This window comes from Oryctolagus cuniculus, chromosome 7 (assembly GCF_051225735.1).
Source record: "Oryctolagus cuniculus isolate XC-2025 breed Fujian yellow rabbit chromosome 7, ASM5122573v1, whole genome shotgun sequence".
In the NCBI taxonomy this organism is placed as follows: Eukaryota; Metazoa; Chordata; class Mammalia; order Lagomorpha; family Leporidae; genus Oryctolagus; species Oryctolagus cuniculus.
In genome coordinates this window covers 158,442,653-158,461,803 of record NC_142873.1, presented here as the reverse complement: position 1 = coordinate 158,461,803, position 19,151 = coordinate 158,442,653, and the positions used below count along the sequence as shown (strand labels likewise).

At 53.0% G+C, this 19,151-nt stretch overlaps 1 protein-coding gene across 8 annotated transcripts in view; it reads left to right on the top strand.

Moving 5' to 3' along the window:
• The window catches only part of PEX14 (peroxisomal biogenesis factor 14), a 153,538-nt gene that overhangs the window by 122,727 nt on the left and 11,660 nt on the right, over nucleotides 1–19,151 (top strand). For 6 of the 8 annotated variants that reach the window (XM_051856878.2, XM_008265932.4, XM_089301485.1 and 3 more), the window contains one exon: nucleotides 6,423–6,551. The exons of the other annotated variants lie outside the window; for them this stretch is intronic. In XM_051856878.2, the coding sequence (XP_051712838.1) occupies nucleotides 6,423–6,551 (129 nt within the window). The remainder of the gene's footprint in view (nucleotides 1–6,422; nucleotides 6,552–19,151) is intronic. 8 annotated transcript variants of the gene reach the window in all.

Here is a 19,151-nt window from a genome sequence, read left to right as displayed (position 1 = left end):
CCAAAACTTGCATCAACTTCACCACCGAGGTGATTCTCCTGCATGCGTTGCCGGTAGACTTCAGAGCTTGCCTGCTGCTGTCCTGGTTCCACCACCACCTCCCTGACACCCCAAACTTCGACGCGGCCGAGGTTTTGCACCCCCTTCCGCCTCCCTGAGAGGCGAGCCCTCCTCCGCTGACTTTGGGAAGACAGAGCTGCCTTCTCTCCCGGACTTCACGCGCAGCAGGCCTGCCGGGTTCCGCGGTCAGAGCAGCCGTGAAGCGCATTTTGCACCGGCTTTTTGCTTGGTGACTTACGCGAGGCGACATGGCTGGGTGATATCCTGTGTCCTTTAGTCCTTGTGTTTATTTTTCTTCCACATTTAAAGGATATATGTCTCTGTGGTTCACTGGGATGAAGGAGGGGTTGGCGCGTTTTCAGGTGTTGAGGTGAGAATTACACTCTTGGTCAGGTATCTTTCTTTCTCTTCCCTTAGGTGGCAGGAGGCTGTGTTTTGCTGCTTTGTGAAATAGCATTTCTACTAACGATTTTAGAAGGATATGGAGAGGACACATCAGCAACTTTCTCTCCTGTTGTTGGAACTTTCCTCTCCTCTCTTCCGGAGAAGGGAGGGTCTCTGCCCTGCTCTTGAATTTACATATCAATAGTAAGATGGTGGGAGCCAGCCCCCTCCTGACCATCAGATCAGTTTTTATAAAAACTCTTTCATTCAGGGTAATGGTATTTGGAACTAGTTTTATCAAATACTGTTTTTCTGCTTGGGAATAGTTAATCAGTGGAGAAGAGGGCATTTGGCTTATTTGCTTAATATTTTAACCAAGTGAATTGGACAGGTTGGGGGGCTGGGGGAGGGGATGAGAAAGTGGGTGGGGGAGGCCCCATAAACAAGGTGATATATAATATTTTTTTTGTTCTCCTTTTAAATAAATACCGATCAGCTTTATGTTCAGAGACAATAGGAGCCGTTGGCTTAAATTTGCAGTTTACTGTATTTATGGCTGTAATATCAAGGTGCTGCCGTCGTAATTTCATGCCCCAATGAGAAGAGCAAGGTCGAAGCAAATGCTTCCATCGGCATCTGCTAACACACTAACTCATAAACAAGGCCCGGCTGGATCAGGTGGCACGGAATAATACAGGCTAATGAAATACAGCACAGCTTTCCATTACTGTTAGTTTTTACAGTGTCGTCATTACGTGTAATTTATGTTTAAAAAATTCAATTTTATACAAGGCACTGGGAAATAGGGGTCTACAGGTCATCCAACGACTTTTAGAGGCTCTGAGAGTCCTTATTGTACTCTACTCTTCCAACAAAATGTTAATAAAATAAAATAAAAATACTTTTTCCCCTTCCCCTCCCGGAGCCTCTTCTGAGAGAGCTGATTTTTCTTGTACTTTGGGAAGTATTTTTAGCCAGCTGTCTTCTCTGCCTCATCTCCTCCCAGAGTGTGCTGGGCCAGATAACTACTTGTGTTCTGAGAGAGGTGACCCCCGCTCAGTCTCCGAGAGTCCCAGGTGAATTGTCCAGGTCCCAGAAATAGGACCGCGTGTGGCTGGGGAAGAAGAGGGTCCAGGTTCCTGGCCCCTTAGCCCCTGCCCTTTGCCGCCAGCCTCTGGCCCTGTGCCCTTCAGCCCCACCAGGCTCTGCATTTTTATTATAAAACTCAGCCTCTGTTGGAAGGTACCCTGGGGCATGCGTTACCCTGTGCGTTTTCAGACTGTTCCTAACCCTGTGTCCTGGTTGTGGTTTGACATGAACAATGCAAAGAAGGGCACTGCTGTCTTCCGCCATGCGTCTTTCTGCTTCACCTGCGTAGGGCCGGACCCACAGCAGTGCCCAGTGGTCACGGGGAGGGGGGGGGTGGGGCAGGGTTGAGGTCACTTATTCTGAGAAGCCCGTGCACAGCCAATCTCACCAAAAGACGGTGAGTCATGGGAATGGCCCTGGGACTCCGTGCTCGAGGCCAGTTAGGTAGGTGCGGCTCCTAGAGTCAATAGGTTTGGTTTTGTTTGTGTTTTTAACAGAAACCTTTAGAAAAAGAAAACAAGCCTGTTTATCTCCTGGGGGATAAAAGTGTGGCCATCCTGAAGCCACTGAGTTCCAGCGCTGCAGCCATAAAGCCCGGCTTTGTTCATCAGTAGGAGGCTGGAGACCCTCCCTGCAGAAAGTGTGGGAAAAGAAACGCTGGCGGCCTCTTTAGAGGGGCAGCGCAGCCCTCCTGGGAAGGGGTGTGTTCCGAGGCTTTGCCGGTAGATTCTAGGGAACTGGAAGTGTGAGCCAAGAGCTTCCAGCAGCAGCGGTACTAACAGGTGGGGTGGCCTCTGCCTCTGTCGGTCCACGGCCCGCTGCCACCTCGGACAAGTTTCCTTGGACAAGGCTCTTTCTCTGCCTCCTCTTGACTAAAGCTAGTGAGTGGATGGGATAACTGAGCAGGACTTTCTTAGTGCTATTCTTTATCAATAATATATTTTAATCATCAGTGCTGTAGACTGAGGGTGGGGGTGGGAGAGCTGGGGACTTGAAAATCGCCAGTGGCGGAGGGGCAGTTCCTGAAAGAAAACATCCGCACGCTAAGTGCTGGTGGTGTCGTGGATGCCGATTGATGCCCCAGCTTCATAGCACGGACTGGTCCTTCCAAGTGTAGCCTGAAGCCTACGGGGAGGGAGGAGGTTTGCAGGCCACCGGACGGGAAGCCCTTCACTCCCATCTCTTGCTCTGCACAGCCACTGTCAGTCCCTCTGCGGTTAGATTATTCCTCACAGATAGCAATCAACTGGAAGGAAGTGTGTGTGTCTAATTTGCATGAGATTATTTAAAACAAAAAAAAAAGGGTCTGCATTAGTCAGGGTGATGGTAAACAACGCAAAGAGATGCCTTTTATAATATAGCCTGGCCTCAGCTTTCAGAGCCAAATATAATTCACTTACAATTGGCAGTTTCCTTTATTATTCCTCTTAACCTTTTAGATTCTGCAAGGTCTCAAGCTGAGATCTACTCTGTTTATCTCTGTGGGGGTGGGTGGACCAGGGCCCTTGGATGTCTTATGCGTGGGGCCCATGGCAGGGAATCCTCAGCACCAGGAGCCAATGACTGTGTAGGTGAGATCGCCAGCTCTCAACTGGGGGGCGGTGGGTGGTGACTCTACCCCGGCTCCCTGAGGCCCGGATGTGTCGGTTGAGTCCTGACCTGGGGACGCTCAGGAAAGTGCCGGCACCAGTCCTAGGAGGTGTTCAGATTTGATTGGGGTTAGGATAATAGAATGAGCTGCAAGTGGGGACACTCTACCTTTGTCACCCTGGGATTGTTCAAAAGGTTGTCTGATAGGAGCTCAGGGTTGAGTTTGTGTGTCATTTCAATGTAGCCGCTGGGTCCTGTTCCTCAGCTCCTACAGGTGCAGGTGGGAGATGGGAGAGGAACGTTCAGTCCTTCTCTGCGGCTCTTTTGCAAGGCTGAAGACGTAAGACGTGATTCTTTTTTTTTTTTTTCTTTTTTTTTTTGACAGGCAGAGTGGACAGTGAGAGACAGAGAGAAAGGTCTTCCTTTGCCGTTGGTTCATCCTCCAATGGCCGCCGCGGCTGGTGCACTGTGGCCGGTGCACTGCGGCCAGCGTACCGCACTGATCCGATGGCAGGAGCCAGGTACTTCTCCTGGTCTCCCATGGGGTGCAGAGCCCAAGCACTTGGGCCATCCTCCACTGCACTCCCTGGCCACAGCAGAGAGCTGGCCTGGAAGAGGGGCAACCAGGACAGAATCCGGCGCCCTGACCGGGACTAGAACCCGGTGTGCCGGCGCCGCAAGGCGGAGGATTAACCTAGTGAGCTGCGGCACCGGCCAAGACGTGATTCTGAATCTGCCACTCGATGTCACATAATGCTGTGGGGTGGTGGAATGTCACTAGGCCAGAGAAGGGAATCACTGGCTGCCCTTCTCTCAAGCTGTGATTTGGGCCCTGGTTTCACCCTCCTTGGATCTTGGTTTTTTACATGTTAAATGAGGGCAATGACTGGGATAATGGTCCAGCTCTGAAATTATATTGCCCAGTGAGATTGTTACAATGCTTACTTTTTTTTTAAACAAAGAAAAATGATTCACTTATTGTAACTGAATCAAAATCCTCCCGACTCCCAGAGAACAGGGATGTCAGCATTCCAGCTGGTGTAAATGTGAAGCATCCGATGATAAGGTTGCAGAAAAACCAGACTCGGAAGGAAGTGCCGATGCTCTTTAGGCTGTGTCCTCGCTGGTGGCTGCTGCGGCGATGCAAGGAACATGTTTTATTAGGAAAGCAGGCTTCGTGAAAGCTCAGGGCCAGAGGGCAGAACAACGGGCAGGGAGTCCTGTCCCTTTAACCAGCGCCAGCTCGCAGGGCTGCGGCACAGCCTGTAACTTACTGTATATTTCCCCAGCGTTAAACATTATCGTACTTGTTTATATTTGAAAGAGCCAAAAGGGAAAATGAGAATGCAACTGAACGCTCCTTTTGGGAAAATTATCCTCATTTGCAGCCAGCGGCTGACAAGGCACACGAACCACCAGGTTTCTAGAATTCCGCAGTGTGCCAGTGACCATCAGGCTGTGCTGATGTCGCAGATGCTGCTGTCCCCTCCCGCGGCTGACCAGGAACTGGTTGAGACACTGTCTTCCCTGCTGGCACTCCGGAAGGGTGCTCTTCCCATTTAGTAGGAAAGTGACCGGCAGCCACCACTCGGGCACAGACTCCAGAGAGCGGTGTCCACGGCTTCCCCCCGGCTTGTCCGTCTGTCCTGTGCCTGTTCTCCTTGGGAGGAGAAATGATGGGAAAAGCGGTCCTTTGCAGGAGTGTGCCCTGTCCAGCCCCACTCTGCTAAACTTCAGCTTGTGTGTCCGGAGGCAGTAAGTGCCAGTAAGCAGTATTCTTGGAACCTTAGAAGCTTTCTCATCTGTCCACCTCCCCCCGCCCACACACACCAGCCTGCTGAGCGCCCAGTGCGCTCAGACTTCCCGGCGTGTGGCCTGGCCGTCCACTGGCTCGCCCCGCGGTATGAGGAGGGGAAGAGCTGCAGCTTCAAATGGACAGACCTCAGCTGCTCAGCTCGGCTCAGAGCCAAGGGGCCAGGGCCACTGAACAGTTCAGGCACTCTCCCTTGCCCAGTTGCGGTGGGGTGTGAAGATTTGAGGGATGGCTGCCGTCCGCCCGCGCGCCGGTCCGGTGCAGGGCAGAGCTGCGCCGGGAAGCACTAATGCGCACCATCTATTAGCCTCTCGGCGCAGAGCGCGAGGCCCCGGGCTTCGGAAGATGCTGATCCTCGGAACCTCCTCGTGCTTCATCCACCCCCAGGGGCAGTATACCAGGCTGCGGGCCTCTAATGGAGGCCGCCGACCAGATGTGGAAGAGCCCTCGGCTCTAGTTTAAAAGCTCCGTGCTGCGGATCGACTGGATATTGGGCTTCCTGGAACGGCGTGGGCTGCCCAAGTGGTCTTTTGCAAACTAAGTGACCTCCCCCCGGCCTCTCCCACTCTCAGCAGCGGCAGCGCTTCCCTGTTTTACAGCTTTCCCTGTAGCCCCCAGGTGGTCCTTGGGCAAGTTTTTCTCATGGCCTGGCCCTCACTGGGTGCCTGTTCTTCGGGTGGGTCGGTGCCCTCACCCTTGGCCGAGAGTCACTGTCCCCCGTGTGCGTGCTGGGAATGCGGTCTTCACGGGTGTGTCGCTCGCCTTGCATTCCTCCACGCTATTGCCTGGTGTGGTTTGTGTGTCGGGAGGGTTAAAGAAAGGGAGGGGGAGCAAAACCAGCCGAGGGCGATGTCGGCGGGCTGTGATAGGCTAGAGTACTAATCATCTGAAAGTTTGGGCCTGGCCTTGTTTTGATCTGTTTTCTCGTTTTATTTTCTTCTTTACATTCTGTATCCCATTCATACTAATCACAGTCAGTCCTGATTTTTCTTTTTATTTCTGCATTTGTCATAAAATAAAGCAAATTATTCCCGTCTTCGGAAACGATCTAGACTAATTAGTCGTCTCACCCAATAATTAGTTTTTTGTTTCCCTGTCTGTTTTCATGCATTATTGTTAGTTTTTCCCCCTCTTTTTTTAACACCATTACAGATTAAAATGAGCCACATTTGCAGTTGATGGTATCTGTTTTCGGGGGAAGAATGGAGAATTGCAGTACGGAGCGACTTCAAAGGCAGCAATAAACTCAAGGATAAATTAAGGAAATTGAATGAGCCACATTTGGAAGCAGTGTTGAGGCTAATATTCTGTCGCTTAAGGTTAAATTGCAACTGAGAGAGGTTCCGGAGAATCCAAAATCGGGGAGGCGGCTTGCTAGATGCCAGGCGCCGTGTGGCAGGAAGGGTCCTTCCTCCAAGAAGCGTTGCGTGCCGCCGTGCACACTGGCCAGAGATGCTCACCTGCGACTACCTGTTCTTCTCCCCAGGGCTGACGGATGAAGAGATCAATTTGGCTTTCCAGCAGTCCGGCACTGCTGCCGAAGAGCCTTCGTCCTTGGGGCCAGCCACACATGTGGTTCCGGTGCAGCCCCCTCCGCTCGCTGCGCAGCCATACAGTAAGTCGCCGCCGCGGCCCCTGCTTCGGCCGTGACCGCGGTCAGCACCCTGGCCAGAGGGCTCCGGTTTACCTCTCCCCGACTCCGCAGGCTGGACACATTGGGAGTCATGGAAGGTTCTTGGCTTTTTCCAAAAGGATGTGACATACCCAAAGCCTTTTCTGGATGAACTTTGAAGTATGTGACGCAGGATTAAGAAAAGGGACGGAGAAAAATAAGTTTATTTGTCGTTTCAAGTGTTTTGGGTTGTATACAAGAAACTGTAGGACTGTTTATTGGTTCTGTTTCCATTTTTCTTGTACCAGCACTTTTTATTTATTTATTTTTTGACAGGCAGAGTTAGACAGTGAGAGAGAGAGAGACAGAGAGAAAGGTCTTCCTTTTTCTGTTGGTTCACCCTCCAAGTGGCTGCTACGGCCAGCGCATTGCAGCCAGCACGCTGCGCCGATCCGAAGCCAGGAGCCAGGTGCTGCCTCCTGGTCTCCCATGTGGGTGCAGGGCCCAAGGACCTGGGCCATCCTCCACTGCCTTCCCAGGCCACAGCAGAGAGCTGGACTGGAAGAGGAGCAACCGGGACAGAATCCGGCACCCCGTCTGGGACTAGAACCCGGGGTGCTGGTGCCACAGGCGGAGGATTAGCCCAGTGAGCTGCGGCGCCAGCCGTACCAGCGCTTTTGAATGCTGCTGTCTCACCAGTTTCACCGTGGGTCCTGGGTGTGGTGGTCTCATTTGCTCACTGAAATAATTTGTCTCCTAATTTCACTTTGTAAAGTTAATGTCTGTAGATTGAGGGCAGCCCTCCCTCCCTCGGCCTGGCTGTGCCGTGTGTGCACTCACATAGAGGCGGTGTGTTAGAGTTCAGATGAAAATGTAAAGATCCTTTGTGAGTGCTGCTCTCACCCGTTACGTGACATCACGGCTGCAAGGGGTTTTGTTGTTTGTGAGTGAAAGTTACTGTAGGAGTGAAGGTTCTTCCGGGGGCGGCGTTGTGGCAAGCTGCCGACTGCGACACCAGCATCCCACATGGGCGCCAGTTCCTCTTGTCCCGGCTGCTCCACTTCTGATCCAGCTCCCTGCCAATGGCCTGAGAAAGCAGCAGAGGATGGCACAAGTGCTGCACCCACGTGAGAGACCTGGCTGAAGCTCCTGGCTCCTGGCTTCAGCCTGGCCCAGTCCTAGCTATTGTGGCCATCTCAAGAATGAAACAGCAGATGGAAGCACGCACTCCCTCCCTCTCTCTCTCTCTCTCTCTCTCTCTCTGTAACTGACTTTAAAATAAACATATAAATGTTTTAAAAAAAAGTTTCTTCAAGCTGGTAATAAATGTGTACCTCCAAAATAAAGCCAGAACCCCTTTAAATCTCTTTGACAAAGTATAAAAAGATTAGTTAAAATCAACTCAAAAGCTTTGGAAAATAGCTTTATTTCTTTTCCTTTTTTAAAAAAATTAAATATTTATTTATTTTCTTACTTGAAAGGCAGAGACAACAGTGAGAGAGGGAGAACAAGAGAGTGAGAGAAAGTTTCCCTCCGCTGGCTCACTCCCCAGATGGCCGCAACAGCCAGGGCTGGGCCAGATGGAAACCAGGAGCCTGGGCCTCCATCTGAGTCTCCCACGTGGGTAGCAGAGGCCCAGGCACTTGGGCCGTCTTCCACTGCTTCCCTGGCTCATCAGCAGGAAGCTGAATGGGAAGTGGAGCAGTCGGGACAGGAACCTGTGCCTGAGATGCTGGTGATAGCTTAGCCTCTTGTGCCACAACTCCAGCCCCCCAATTTCATTTCTTTAATGAAACTCAGCATCACATATGTTGTTTTTCAAAATACCTTTCCTATAGTTTTCTTCATTTTAATTATCTCAGAATTTTTTTTTCTTTTAAGATTTATTTATTTATTTGAAAGGCAGAGTGACAGCGAGGGAGAGACTGAGAGAAAGATCTTCCATCTGCTGGTTGGCTTCCCAAGTGCTCACAACAGCCAGGGCTGGGCCAGGCCAAAGCCAGGAGCCTGGAGCTCCATCAAAGACTCCCACATCAGACCCGGAAGAAGCTCCTGGCTCCTGACTTTGGCCTGGCCCAGCCCCGGCTGTTGGGGCCATTTGTGGAGTGAACCAGTGGATGGAGACTTCTTTCTCTCTCTCTCCCTCCCTCTCTGTAACTCTGCTTTTCAAATAAATAAATAAATCTTTTTTTTTTTTTTTTTTTTTTTTTAAAAAGTCTCCCACATGGGTGACAGGAGCTCAAGTAGTTGGCCATCATCCGCTGCCTTCCCAAGTACCTTAGCAGGGAGCTGGATTGGAAGCAGAGGAGCTGGGACTAACACTGGCACTCCAAAATGGGATGCTGGCCCTGGCATCACAAACTGTGTGGCTTTCACTGTGCTCCAGCACCTGCCCTTGAAGGTGTGTGTAAAATGACGTGATCTAAACCCAGGGTCTGGAGCGCCTCCTCTCTCTGGCTCCACCATCATTTCCATTTGTAGGCGGATGGCCATGATGGCAGGCAGAGCCAGCCTTCCCTTCCCCATTGCTGCTGGTAACCAGGGATCTGCTTCGTGTATGCAGATCTCCTTTAGGGATCTCCTTCTCTGGGCTTTCTGGAAAAAGCCAACGGGTGCAGCTAGGGAGCATGCGCTGCAGGGCCCCGTCTGCCTGAACTGCTGGCACCATGGCCATTGAGACCCGTGAGCGCAGCTGCAGTGGCCGACCTTGGGTTGGGGCTCCTGGGTCGGGATAGTGTGACACACCTTTCTCTCTGGCCAGCCGTCTCTCAATCCTCTGCTTGCTTTGGGCTCCGACCGTGCCTCACATGTTTTCTTTTCCTGTGTGCTCGGCCAAGGCACCACTCTTTTTCTCCAGTTGTATCCCTGGGCCCAACCGTTTAATGGGATTTGTTGAGGATAGGCAGTGGCAGCTGGGGTGCAGAATTTCCTAAGATGCACATCTGTTCTGTTCCAGCTGTTTCCTCCCATGCTTAATACCAAGCAGGTCTCTCGGCTACTTGGAAACTTCTCGCTCAGAACAAATTGTCCTGGTTGGTCACAGTGTAGGCCTAAAGCGTCGTGCGTCTGCCTGCTTCCTTAGACTTGGGGAGAGTCATCAGGATGAGGTGGAAGGGGCAGGGCAGTCATTTACATCATCCTCAAGTCCAGAGCACTCCGGGAGGGCTGCATCCTCGGTCTCCTAGCCCTAAAAATCAAATAGGCCTCCGAGACGGGCTTTTTCCTGCGTTGCCACCTGCATAAAAGTGGTGACTAGGGTCATTGGAAGTCCCTGGGGTTCTGATTGTCACCCCTGAGCTTCGTTCTTCTCGCACTGTTACCTTCGCTGCTTTTCTGCTCTGGGGTTGACGCTACTTTTCACTTCTGTACTTTTGCCAAGAGGTGTCAAAACTGCTCAAAAAAAAAAAAAAAAAAAAGCTTGATTTTGATTAATATAGAGAAACAAGACTTTGCCTGACTGATAATAAAACTGATAAATGACATTTGAATTACTTGTAGCGGTAATTTATTACATAAAATATCTTTTATTTGACATGCGATTAGTTGCTGGAAGCATCACTCAATCTGACTAGTTTAAACACGCTCTAAAATGAACCCCAGTCAAAACCAGGGCTGTCGGCTGCTGGCGTTATGAAATATACTAATCCTGGAGTGAGGAAAAAACCTGACTTTAAATATTTAAATGATTAATTGGGTTTATATATTTTTTTTACCTTTCTAACCCCCTTAATTACAAGCAAACTCAGGGGAGTTTCTGAACTGGGTGTGCAACCTGCATGCTTATCACCAAGGCATTGTCTGCGTCTGCGAGGGATTTATAGCCTCCGTTCACGGGTGTCTCTGCTGCTGCGTTTACACCTCCATCTCCAGCAGCCTCGGCCTCCTATTGCTGGGCTCTGTCAGGACGTTCCAGCCCTGCGCCCTCTCCCAGACATCGGGGTTCCAGGGCCCAGCCGCAGATGCTCACGTCCCGGCATGGAGTGGTTTTTCCAAGACCACTCCGCGAGCCTGGTGCTCTCCCGGCAGCTCTGTTCTTTGCTGAATGTGGTTGACCTTGGGGCGATAGTCAATGCCGGTGTTGGCAAAGAGAACGTGCGGACCAGCCAGAATGGCAGCTCAGTCCCTCAGTGTTTATTAAGCACCTACTGTATGCTCAGTGCTGTGTCATGTGAGGGATTCAGTAGATGAGCTTTAAGAATCTGACAAGTTCTTTGGGAAGGTAAGATAAATTCTTTAGAAGAAGACAATAATAAAAGACGTTGTGATTTAATGCCAAAATTAATTACACAGAAAAATCCCACAGGAATGCAGAAAAGAGAAAAATCAGTGTGGGCTCCAGAAGCCAGGGAGTCTTTGTGCAAGCAGTGGGAGGTGGCACCCAGGGAAGCTTGGTGTCGCCTGGCGTGAGAATCCACCGGTGTTCTGGAGAGCTTTGTTGCTTTGCAGCTCTGTTTAGTAACGTGTCCTTGGCCCCAGGTGTCTTCCTGCCAGGCATTTATAGGAACCGCCTACTGAGTGCCAGGCTCTGTGCGAGGCCCTGGGCTGGAAGGGCTGATGAGGCCTGGGGGCTGTCCCTCTGCCCCCATCTTGTTGGAAGGGCAGCTCAGCAAGCTCAGCGGTGCCAGTGGGCCCCCTCGGGGAGGATGGTGGCCCCGAGGGGTGCAGGGTTAGTTCAGCTGTGTCTGGGGGCGATTGGTTCAGTGATCACACCGGGTGGATGGGAGCATCCAGGCTATGGTCAAAGCTTATGCACGTGAAACTCTGATGGGCTTGTCCTGAGAGACAGGGGCACGGAGCCCAGTGTCAGAGTGAGGGCCAGGAGGGAGTCGGGTGCCCTCCAGCGTGGGACAGCACAGTGACACCTGACTCTGAAATGTGCCATCTGGTTGTCTTTGAGACCGTTTTACCTATTTGACCTTATTTCTCTTAGACCGATAATAAAGTCGTTTGTATCATGTGGGCAGGTGCTGCATGGAGAAGTGGGATCACACCTGGAGCGTGCCGCCTCGGCAGTTGTCCCTGTGCTCAGCTGGTGGTGCCCTCCCCCTCTTCTCTGCAGCTCTTCGCTGTTCTTCGAGTTAGGAGTCAGCCGTCGCCTCCCCCAGGCCGCCTGTTCTAACAGGATGGAGGCTTCTCCACTCCATCCCACTCTGTGCTTAAGTGTTCAGTGTCTTCCCTGTTAAACTGAGTCCTGAGGCTACTTTTTTTTAAAGATTTATTTTATTTATTTGAAAGGCAGAGTTGGAGAGGGGGGAGGCCTTCCATCCAGTAGTTCACTCTCCAAATGGCTGCAACAGCCAAGGCTGGACCAGGCGGAAGCCAGGAGCCAGGAGCTTCTTCTGGATCTCCCACATGGGTGCAGGGATCCAAGCACTTGGACACCCTCCACTGCTTCCCCAGGCACATTAGCGGGGAGCTGAATTGGAAGTGGAGCAGCTGGGCCTTGAACTGGCATCCATGTGGGATGCTGGCGCTGCAGGCTGTGGCTTAACCTGCTGCGCCACCGCACCGGCCCCTTTTCTCGTCTTTAATCTCAGGGCCCGAGGCGCGGACGGAGCACGTGTTCTGAAACTGCTTGTTGATAGGCCTTTTCTTGGGAGAGCTGCCCTGAGTCAGGAGGCGGGGCCGCTGGGCAGCTGCAGAAGGCCCGGGGGACAGGCTTTGCCAGCAGGAGGCTGCTGTTCACAGAGAGGAAGGCCCCGGGCTTGGGGAAGCACATGGAAGTGGACCCGTGCCCTCTCGCTTGGGGGCATGCTGAGAGCTTTCAGAATTTGGAACAAAGGAAGCTCCCCAAATGCTAGTGTGGGGCCAGGTTTTCCAGAGGGGCAGACCTGGAGCTGTCAGGATCAGTAAGCCATGGCTGCACCAGGGCAGGAAAGGACAGTGCTGCGAGCTGGGGCGGGCCAGGGCCTGGGGCCAGGGATGGCCTGCGTGGGAGTGGCCTGGAGGTGGCTCACCAGAAGCGTGTGTGGACGCCGGCAGGAGACTCGCCCCCACTTTCCCCACCCACTGCTGTCTCTCTGTGCCAGTTTAGTGCACACATCTCACCTTGTGCTCCCCAAACCTTACTGATTTGTAGCTGAAGGAAGCACTTCTCCAGTTCTGAGGGTGTTCTTTGGTCCTTGCCACTGGTTCAGCTGCATCAGCCTCTGAGGGGCGAGTGTCCTGCCACTCGGTTGCTTTGTGGTATGCCTGCTGTGTGCCGAGGCCACGCCATCTGGGGCTTTCGGTGAAAGCAAGTAGTCCGGGAAGTGAGGGAAGCCACCCGTTCCTCCGGCTGCTCAAGCCAGCCAGGGGCTGTTTGTCGGTGTTAGGTGGGAGTCTGACTGTGCTGCCCGTGGGTGGTCCTACCTGCTGTCCAGCAAGTGGGAGGGGGAGAGGGAAAGGGGGGAGGGCAGGCCGCCTTCAGAGAACACCTCCTGGAAATTGCCTGCGTCACCTCCATCTGTGCCCATTGCCAGAGCTCCGTGTTGGCGAGGGAGGCTGCGACACGCAGTCCTTGTTCTAGGCGGGCTGCTCCCCGCTTTTCCTGTCGCATGGACATCTCAAGTTGGAGTAACTCTGAGTCAGGATTGGTCACCTCCAGGTTGGGGAGGAACACTGGGCCAGCTTCAGTCGCTAAATTAGGCCAGTTTAAGGTTGCTAATTTTATTATTCTTTATAACATAAATGTTATATTTTTTATATTAGCAAACACAATGATATTTCAAAAAGTTTATGGAAAATGGAATAAAAAGTAAATGTATTTTGGTGCAAAAATTTTAAATCCAGGTGGGCAGTTGTTGCCGATGTCGCAGATGTTGTCAGTGTCTGGGTTCAAGTCCGGGCTCCACTTCCAGTTCCAGCTTCCTCTGCTGTGCACCCTGGGAGGCACAGTGATGGCTCAAGTTTGGGTCCCTGCCACCTGTGTGGGAGGCCTGTACCCCATGTTTTCTTCTAGAAGGAAGCTGTGCCGCGCTGGTTTTATGTTTGGTTGAGTCTCTGTGTGGTGTGAGGGGACAGTGAAAGTTGACCTTTCTCCACGTGGGTGTCCAGTTATGCTGGCAGAAGGTTGTCCTGTCGACACTATCCACATTGAGTTACTTGTCTATGAAAAATCACTTAGCCACATACGATTAGTCTGTTTGTAGACTCCTCCTCTTAAAAAATCACTTAACACAAAGCTACTGAAGTGTATCTTACATATTGTTTTTTTTTTTTTTTTTTTTTTTTTTTGACAGGCAGAGTGGACAGTGAGAGAGAGAGACAGAGAGAAAGGTCTTCCTTTTGCCGTTGGTTCACCCTCCAATGGCCGCCGCTGCAGCCGGCGCACCGCGCTGATCCTGGCAGGAGCCAGGAGCCAGGTGCTTTTCCTGGTCTCCCATGGGGTGCAGGGCCCAAGCACCTGGGCCATCCTCCACTGCACTCCCTGGCCATAGCAGAGAGCTGGCCTGGAAGAGGGGCGACCGGGACAGAATCCGGCGCCCCAACCGGGACTAGAACCCGGTGTGCCAGCGCCGCAAGGTGGAGGATTAGCCTATTGAGCCACGGCGCCGGCCATATCTTACAGATTGTAAAATTTGCCCACTTCAAATGCACAGTTCAGAGAGTGCTTTTCCGAACTTTTTTTTTTTTTTTTTTTTTTTTTTTTTGACAGGCAGAGTGGACAGTGAGAGAGAGACAGAGAGAAAGGTCTTCCTTTGCCGTTGGTTCACCCTCCAATGGCCACCGCGGCCAGCGCGCTGCGGCCGGCGCACCGCGCTGATCCGATGGCAGGAGCAGGTGCTTCTCCTGGTCTCCCATGCGGGTGCAGGGCCCAAGGACTTGGGCCATCCTCCACTGCCTTCCCGGGCCACAGCAGAGAGCTGGCCTGGAAGAGGAGCAACCGGGACAGAATCCAGCGCCCCGACCGGGACTAGAACCCCAGGGTGCCGGCGCCACAGGCAGAGGATTAGCCTATTGAGTCATGGCGCTGGCCAGAAGAGTTATTTTGTATTTAAAAGGCAGAGTAACAGAGAGAGATCTCAGAGAAAGACCTCTTACCCACTGGTTCACTCCCCAGATGGCCGCAGAAAGCTAGGTCTAGGTCAGGTGGAAGCCAGGAGCCAGGAATTCCATCCAGGTCATGGGTGGCAGGCCCAAGTGCTGAGCCACCATCCACTGTGCACGGAGGTGTGTTTCAGTGTTTTTTATTACTGAATTGTATTCCAGGAGCCTGCAGACTTTGTCTTTGAAGGCTAGGTAGGACATAGTTTAGACTTTGCTAACTGCATGTCTGTCACCTTCTCCTGCTCTCTCCCTTTCCCTCACTGTATCCTTTAAAATGTAATGAGCGTTCTTAGCTCATGGCTGTATAAAAACAGGCTGGGTGTTGGCCAGCTTGCTGTAGCTGGCTAACTCTGTCGCTCCATGTGTGAACCCACAGACGGCCCCTGACTAACGATGGCTCAACGGATGTTTGACTACAGTACTGCAGAAGTGCTGCAGTCAGTAGGAACCATGCCTCAGACTTTGAACTTGGTTCTTCCTGGGCTAGGAGGGTGTGTTCCATCATCTCTGGTGATGGCGTGTGGTGGCACCGAGGCCAGCGCCCAGGCAGCCCGCGGTCTTGGGAGACAGTGGATGCTGTGCGGTGTGCTGTGCTGCCAGCTTCGTGTGGATTTTGTGTTTAGTTTCCTTATCCTGCTGTGCTTACACAATGCCCCTCTGTGTGTGTGCAGGAGATATTCCACACTTTGTTATAAAATGGGCTGCGTATTAGAAGACTCTGCCCAGCCGTAGGCCAGTGTGGCTGAGCCCGCTTAAGGCAGACAAGGCGAGGCTATTGTGTGGGGGAGGTTGGGGTGTTAACTGCGGTTTCAACTTGCCGATACTTTCAGCTGAGGTGGGTTTATCAGAGGATTTCACCCATTGCAAGGAGAGGAGTGCCTGCATCACAGTTTGACCTGCTGTTGGGTTGACAGGAGTTTGGGTTGTTTCCAGTTTGGGGCTGTTCTGAGTCAAGCTGCTATGAACGTCCCGTCGCAGCCTTTGTGTGCACATCTGCTTTCAGTTCTCTCGGGTAAATACCTAGGCTGGAATGGCTCAGTCACGTCTAGGTGTTGCAGAAATGGTTGGCCAGCAGTGTGTGGGTTCAGTCACTCCATATCCTCACTAACTTCTTGGTTTTTAAGATAAGCCACTCTATTGTGCGTGTACTGGAACCGTCTTGTCATTTTAATTGGCCTTTCCCTAATGACTAATGCTGTGAAGCCTGATTGTCATATGCTCCTTGGCCATTCATGTATCTTTGTGAATTTTCTTTTTGCGTTGTCAGAACTCTTTATATATTCTAGCTAGAAGTCCTTTCTCAGATTTGTGGTGGATATTTTCTCCCAGCCTTCAGCTTGCCTTTTCATGTTCTTGACAGTGCTTTTGGAAAAGCAAAAATTATAAATTATGGTAACGTCCATTCGATCAATTTTTTCTTTTTGTGGTTCGTGATTTTTGTATTTTAAGATTGTTTTACCTACCCCAAAAATTTGACTCTGTGTTTTATTATGGAAATTTATAGTTTGTGGTTTTTATTTGGGTGTTTGATCCGTTTTGAGTGAATTTCTGGTACAGTGAAGGTGAGGTTCAAGATTGATTTTATTTCCCCCGTAGATACCCAGTTGTTGCAGTGCCATTGCTGCAAAGATTACCCTTTCCCCATAGAGTTCTTTGGCCTCTTTGGCAAAAAGCAGTTGACCATATAAGCATGGGTCTACTTCTGGACTCTTCCTCACAGCTTGATGAGAGCCCATTGTCTTAGTCTGTGCACGGGGACTATAGGTAGGCCTCTCAGTGCCTGCCTGCCTACAGGCGACACAGCTGACAGCATTGCAGCCACAGGGAGTGGAGAGATTGTCTTTTACACGGTACACATGGACAGATGGACATGGCTGCCCAGACTGCCGTGGTGCCTTTGCTGGACAGCCTACCCAGGTGCTTCTGTTCCTAGATGCTGCCGTCTGGGTTGTTTGTCTCTCTGACCGCTGCCAGCCATCCACATCGTGGCCAGTCCCTCAGCTGTGTCCCTTCAGCTGGTCACCAGTCTCTCTGTGCCTTTGTCCCAGCAACTGCAGGCTGTTGCAAGCACTGATTTGGTGGACTGGGATTATTCCAGGGCCTCCCTGTGAGTGGGCCTGTCTGTCATTGAGTTTCCAGGGTGGCTTCTGAGCAAAGCTGACGGACGGATTTGAGTGGCTGGATACGCCGCCGTGTGGAGTCCTGGCTCCAACCTCAACAAAGGTGGAGGCGGCCACAACTGCTTGCCCCGTTTCTGCAGTGTCTCGCGCTGTGCCTGGGCTGCCAGTGTCCCCAGGGACATGATTATCATGTCCCTCTTGTCAGCCAGCACGTCACTGGAGTGCACGTTGTCCCAGCAGGGTGATCCCCTGCGGCCCGTCCGCCCTGTTCTGCAGAGGGGCCGTCACTGCAGCGTGGGATTCCCACGGCCACGAGTCCCTGACTGGGTGGTCTCAAGCCCGCGGGGCTGTGATGTGCACCGGGCTCCCATGCTCGGTGGGGTCGGTGGTCACCTGCTGGGTGAACAGCTCTCGGTCGAACAGACATAGTTAGAGATTGGCCGTGTTGCTTTGGTTGGTGTCCAGTGAAGAGTCGAGGGGCTGTGGGATGCAGCCCTCCTGCTGCTGACACAGCCTCTGTCCACCCTGGATTCCCCTGCGGCCTGGGCTTTGGACCGTCAGCATCTGGTGGTTCCTGGAGTCCTTGCAAGGTGCAGGAAGCTGGGGAGTTCCAGAGAGCTCTGTGCCCCCTCCTGACCACAGTGTGTCCTCTGAACTTAGCCGTGGCCAGGGAGGGGTTGGCTGCAGAAATGCCGGGTGCTGTGGGGTGGTCATCGCCGGGGTCACCTCGTGCTGCAGACACCAGGGATGTGGGGTTGCAGAGCACACTGGCGGCCGGCGGGGCAGTGTGGGGGGCTCCTGGAGGAGATCCAGTGTGAGAGCTGCCACTGCCGACCTGGTGGTCCTTGCTGGACAGGCAGAGAAAATGACCCTGGAGCCACGTGGCTGGTGGGGTGGCCTTGGGCGGGGCTCGACCCTGGGCCACGCCTGCTCGCCCCGCGCCTGCCTCCTCCGCAGGGCAGGGCAGGGCAGCACCCACTCGCAGACTGCACTCGCAGACTCTTGGCTCTGCAGCTTTTAAAAGCTCACTCCTTCCATTTCTTCCCCTCAGCTGGAGCAGCAGAGACTGGCCTGGCGCTCTGCTCGCGTGTTTGTAATTAGGGGGGCGGGGGGCGGGGAGCGGCTGCTGTTCCTGAGGCCCTGCCTTCCGTCCCCTGTGGGTCCTGTGCTGGGCTTGACGGGCAGGGTCTGAATGCAGGGTGGTCCGGGCTGAGCGGGCCTGGATCGTGCCAGGCGCCTCACAGTAGCCCTGGCCCTGCCTCTGCCAGCCTCGCAGGGACGGGAGTTTCTCCATCTGCGTTCTCTTCCTTTTTCATTTTGCCACAAGACAGGCTCGCACCGCACAGCTCCTCAACGAGTAAAATGGCATTTCAGCTTCTTGTCTTTATAGACTCTCTGAACTTTAGGAAAGATCATTCTGGTCCCTTTTCATTAATAATGAAAACCAGGGGCAATAAAATGTTCTTAACGGGAGCCTGGCAGGAATGGAGGAGCCGTGAGGGGTGAAGGGTGAGCTGGCAGGAACCACAGGTGTTTCTCGGTCTTGAGGGCAGCGCCCTGGAGAGGGGGGCACCTGCAGGAGGGCCGTGGTTCCTGGACCCCAAACTGCCAGCCCCCGCCGAGCCCCGGCAGCTCCGAGGACCCCAGGCAGACATTGCGCCCTGAAGCTTCAGAGAGTCCAGCAGACCTGGGCTTGTGGTCAGGTCTCTAGGCCACTACAGCTGCTTGCTTGCACCGTGTCTAGTGTGTATTCGAGAAGCAACAGTGAGAGCATGTCGTGTGGCATGCCTGGTTTTGAAGGCGCCCTCTGTGGATCCCAGCCCCCCAGCATGACCACCTCCCAGGAGGACTTCGTTCCTTCTCCTTTTCCTCCTGGCGAGTGAACCTGCGCATCTGACTCAGAGGGGAGACAGAGGCCTGCCCAGGACTGAGGGGCCCCAGGTCTCGAGGATCAGGGTGCAAGAGCATCTTCCTCAGTGGTCTCAGGGCCCCCGAGAGGCGCTGTGTGGGGGCAGCTCGCTCCCCGAAATGGGGATGCCACCTGTCACTGCACAGCCCGGGAAGGGCGGGGGGATGTCTGCTCACCGCCGTACAGACCTCAGAACCCACGAGAGGGGAGTGGTGCACTCGTATGAACACAGGACGGCTGCACGCCTCAAAGCAGGATCTGCTGGAGGAGCTGTTTGTGATTTGTATCCCAGACCAAAGCTGCAGTATCCCTGCCATATGAAGCGTCTCTCTGAAGTGCCAGGGAAAAGAAAGCAAGTGGCAAAGTGGAGAACACACAGTACCCCGAGGGGGTGTGGATGAAAAGGCGCCCAGGCCTCGCTCAGAGGGAGACCCGGCCAGATAGGAACTACAGTGCAGCACCGTCTCCGGACGGCGGCTCGGCTGAGAGCTGGCGCCTCTGCGCACTGCGGGCGTGGTGGAGGGGTGCTGGGGACAGACTGGTGGG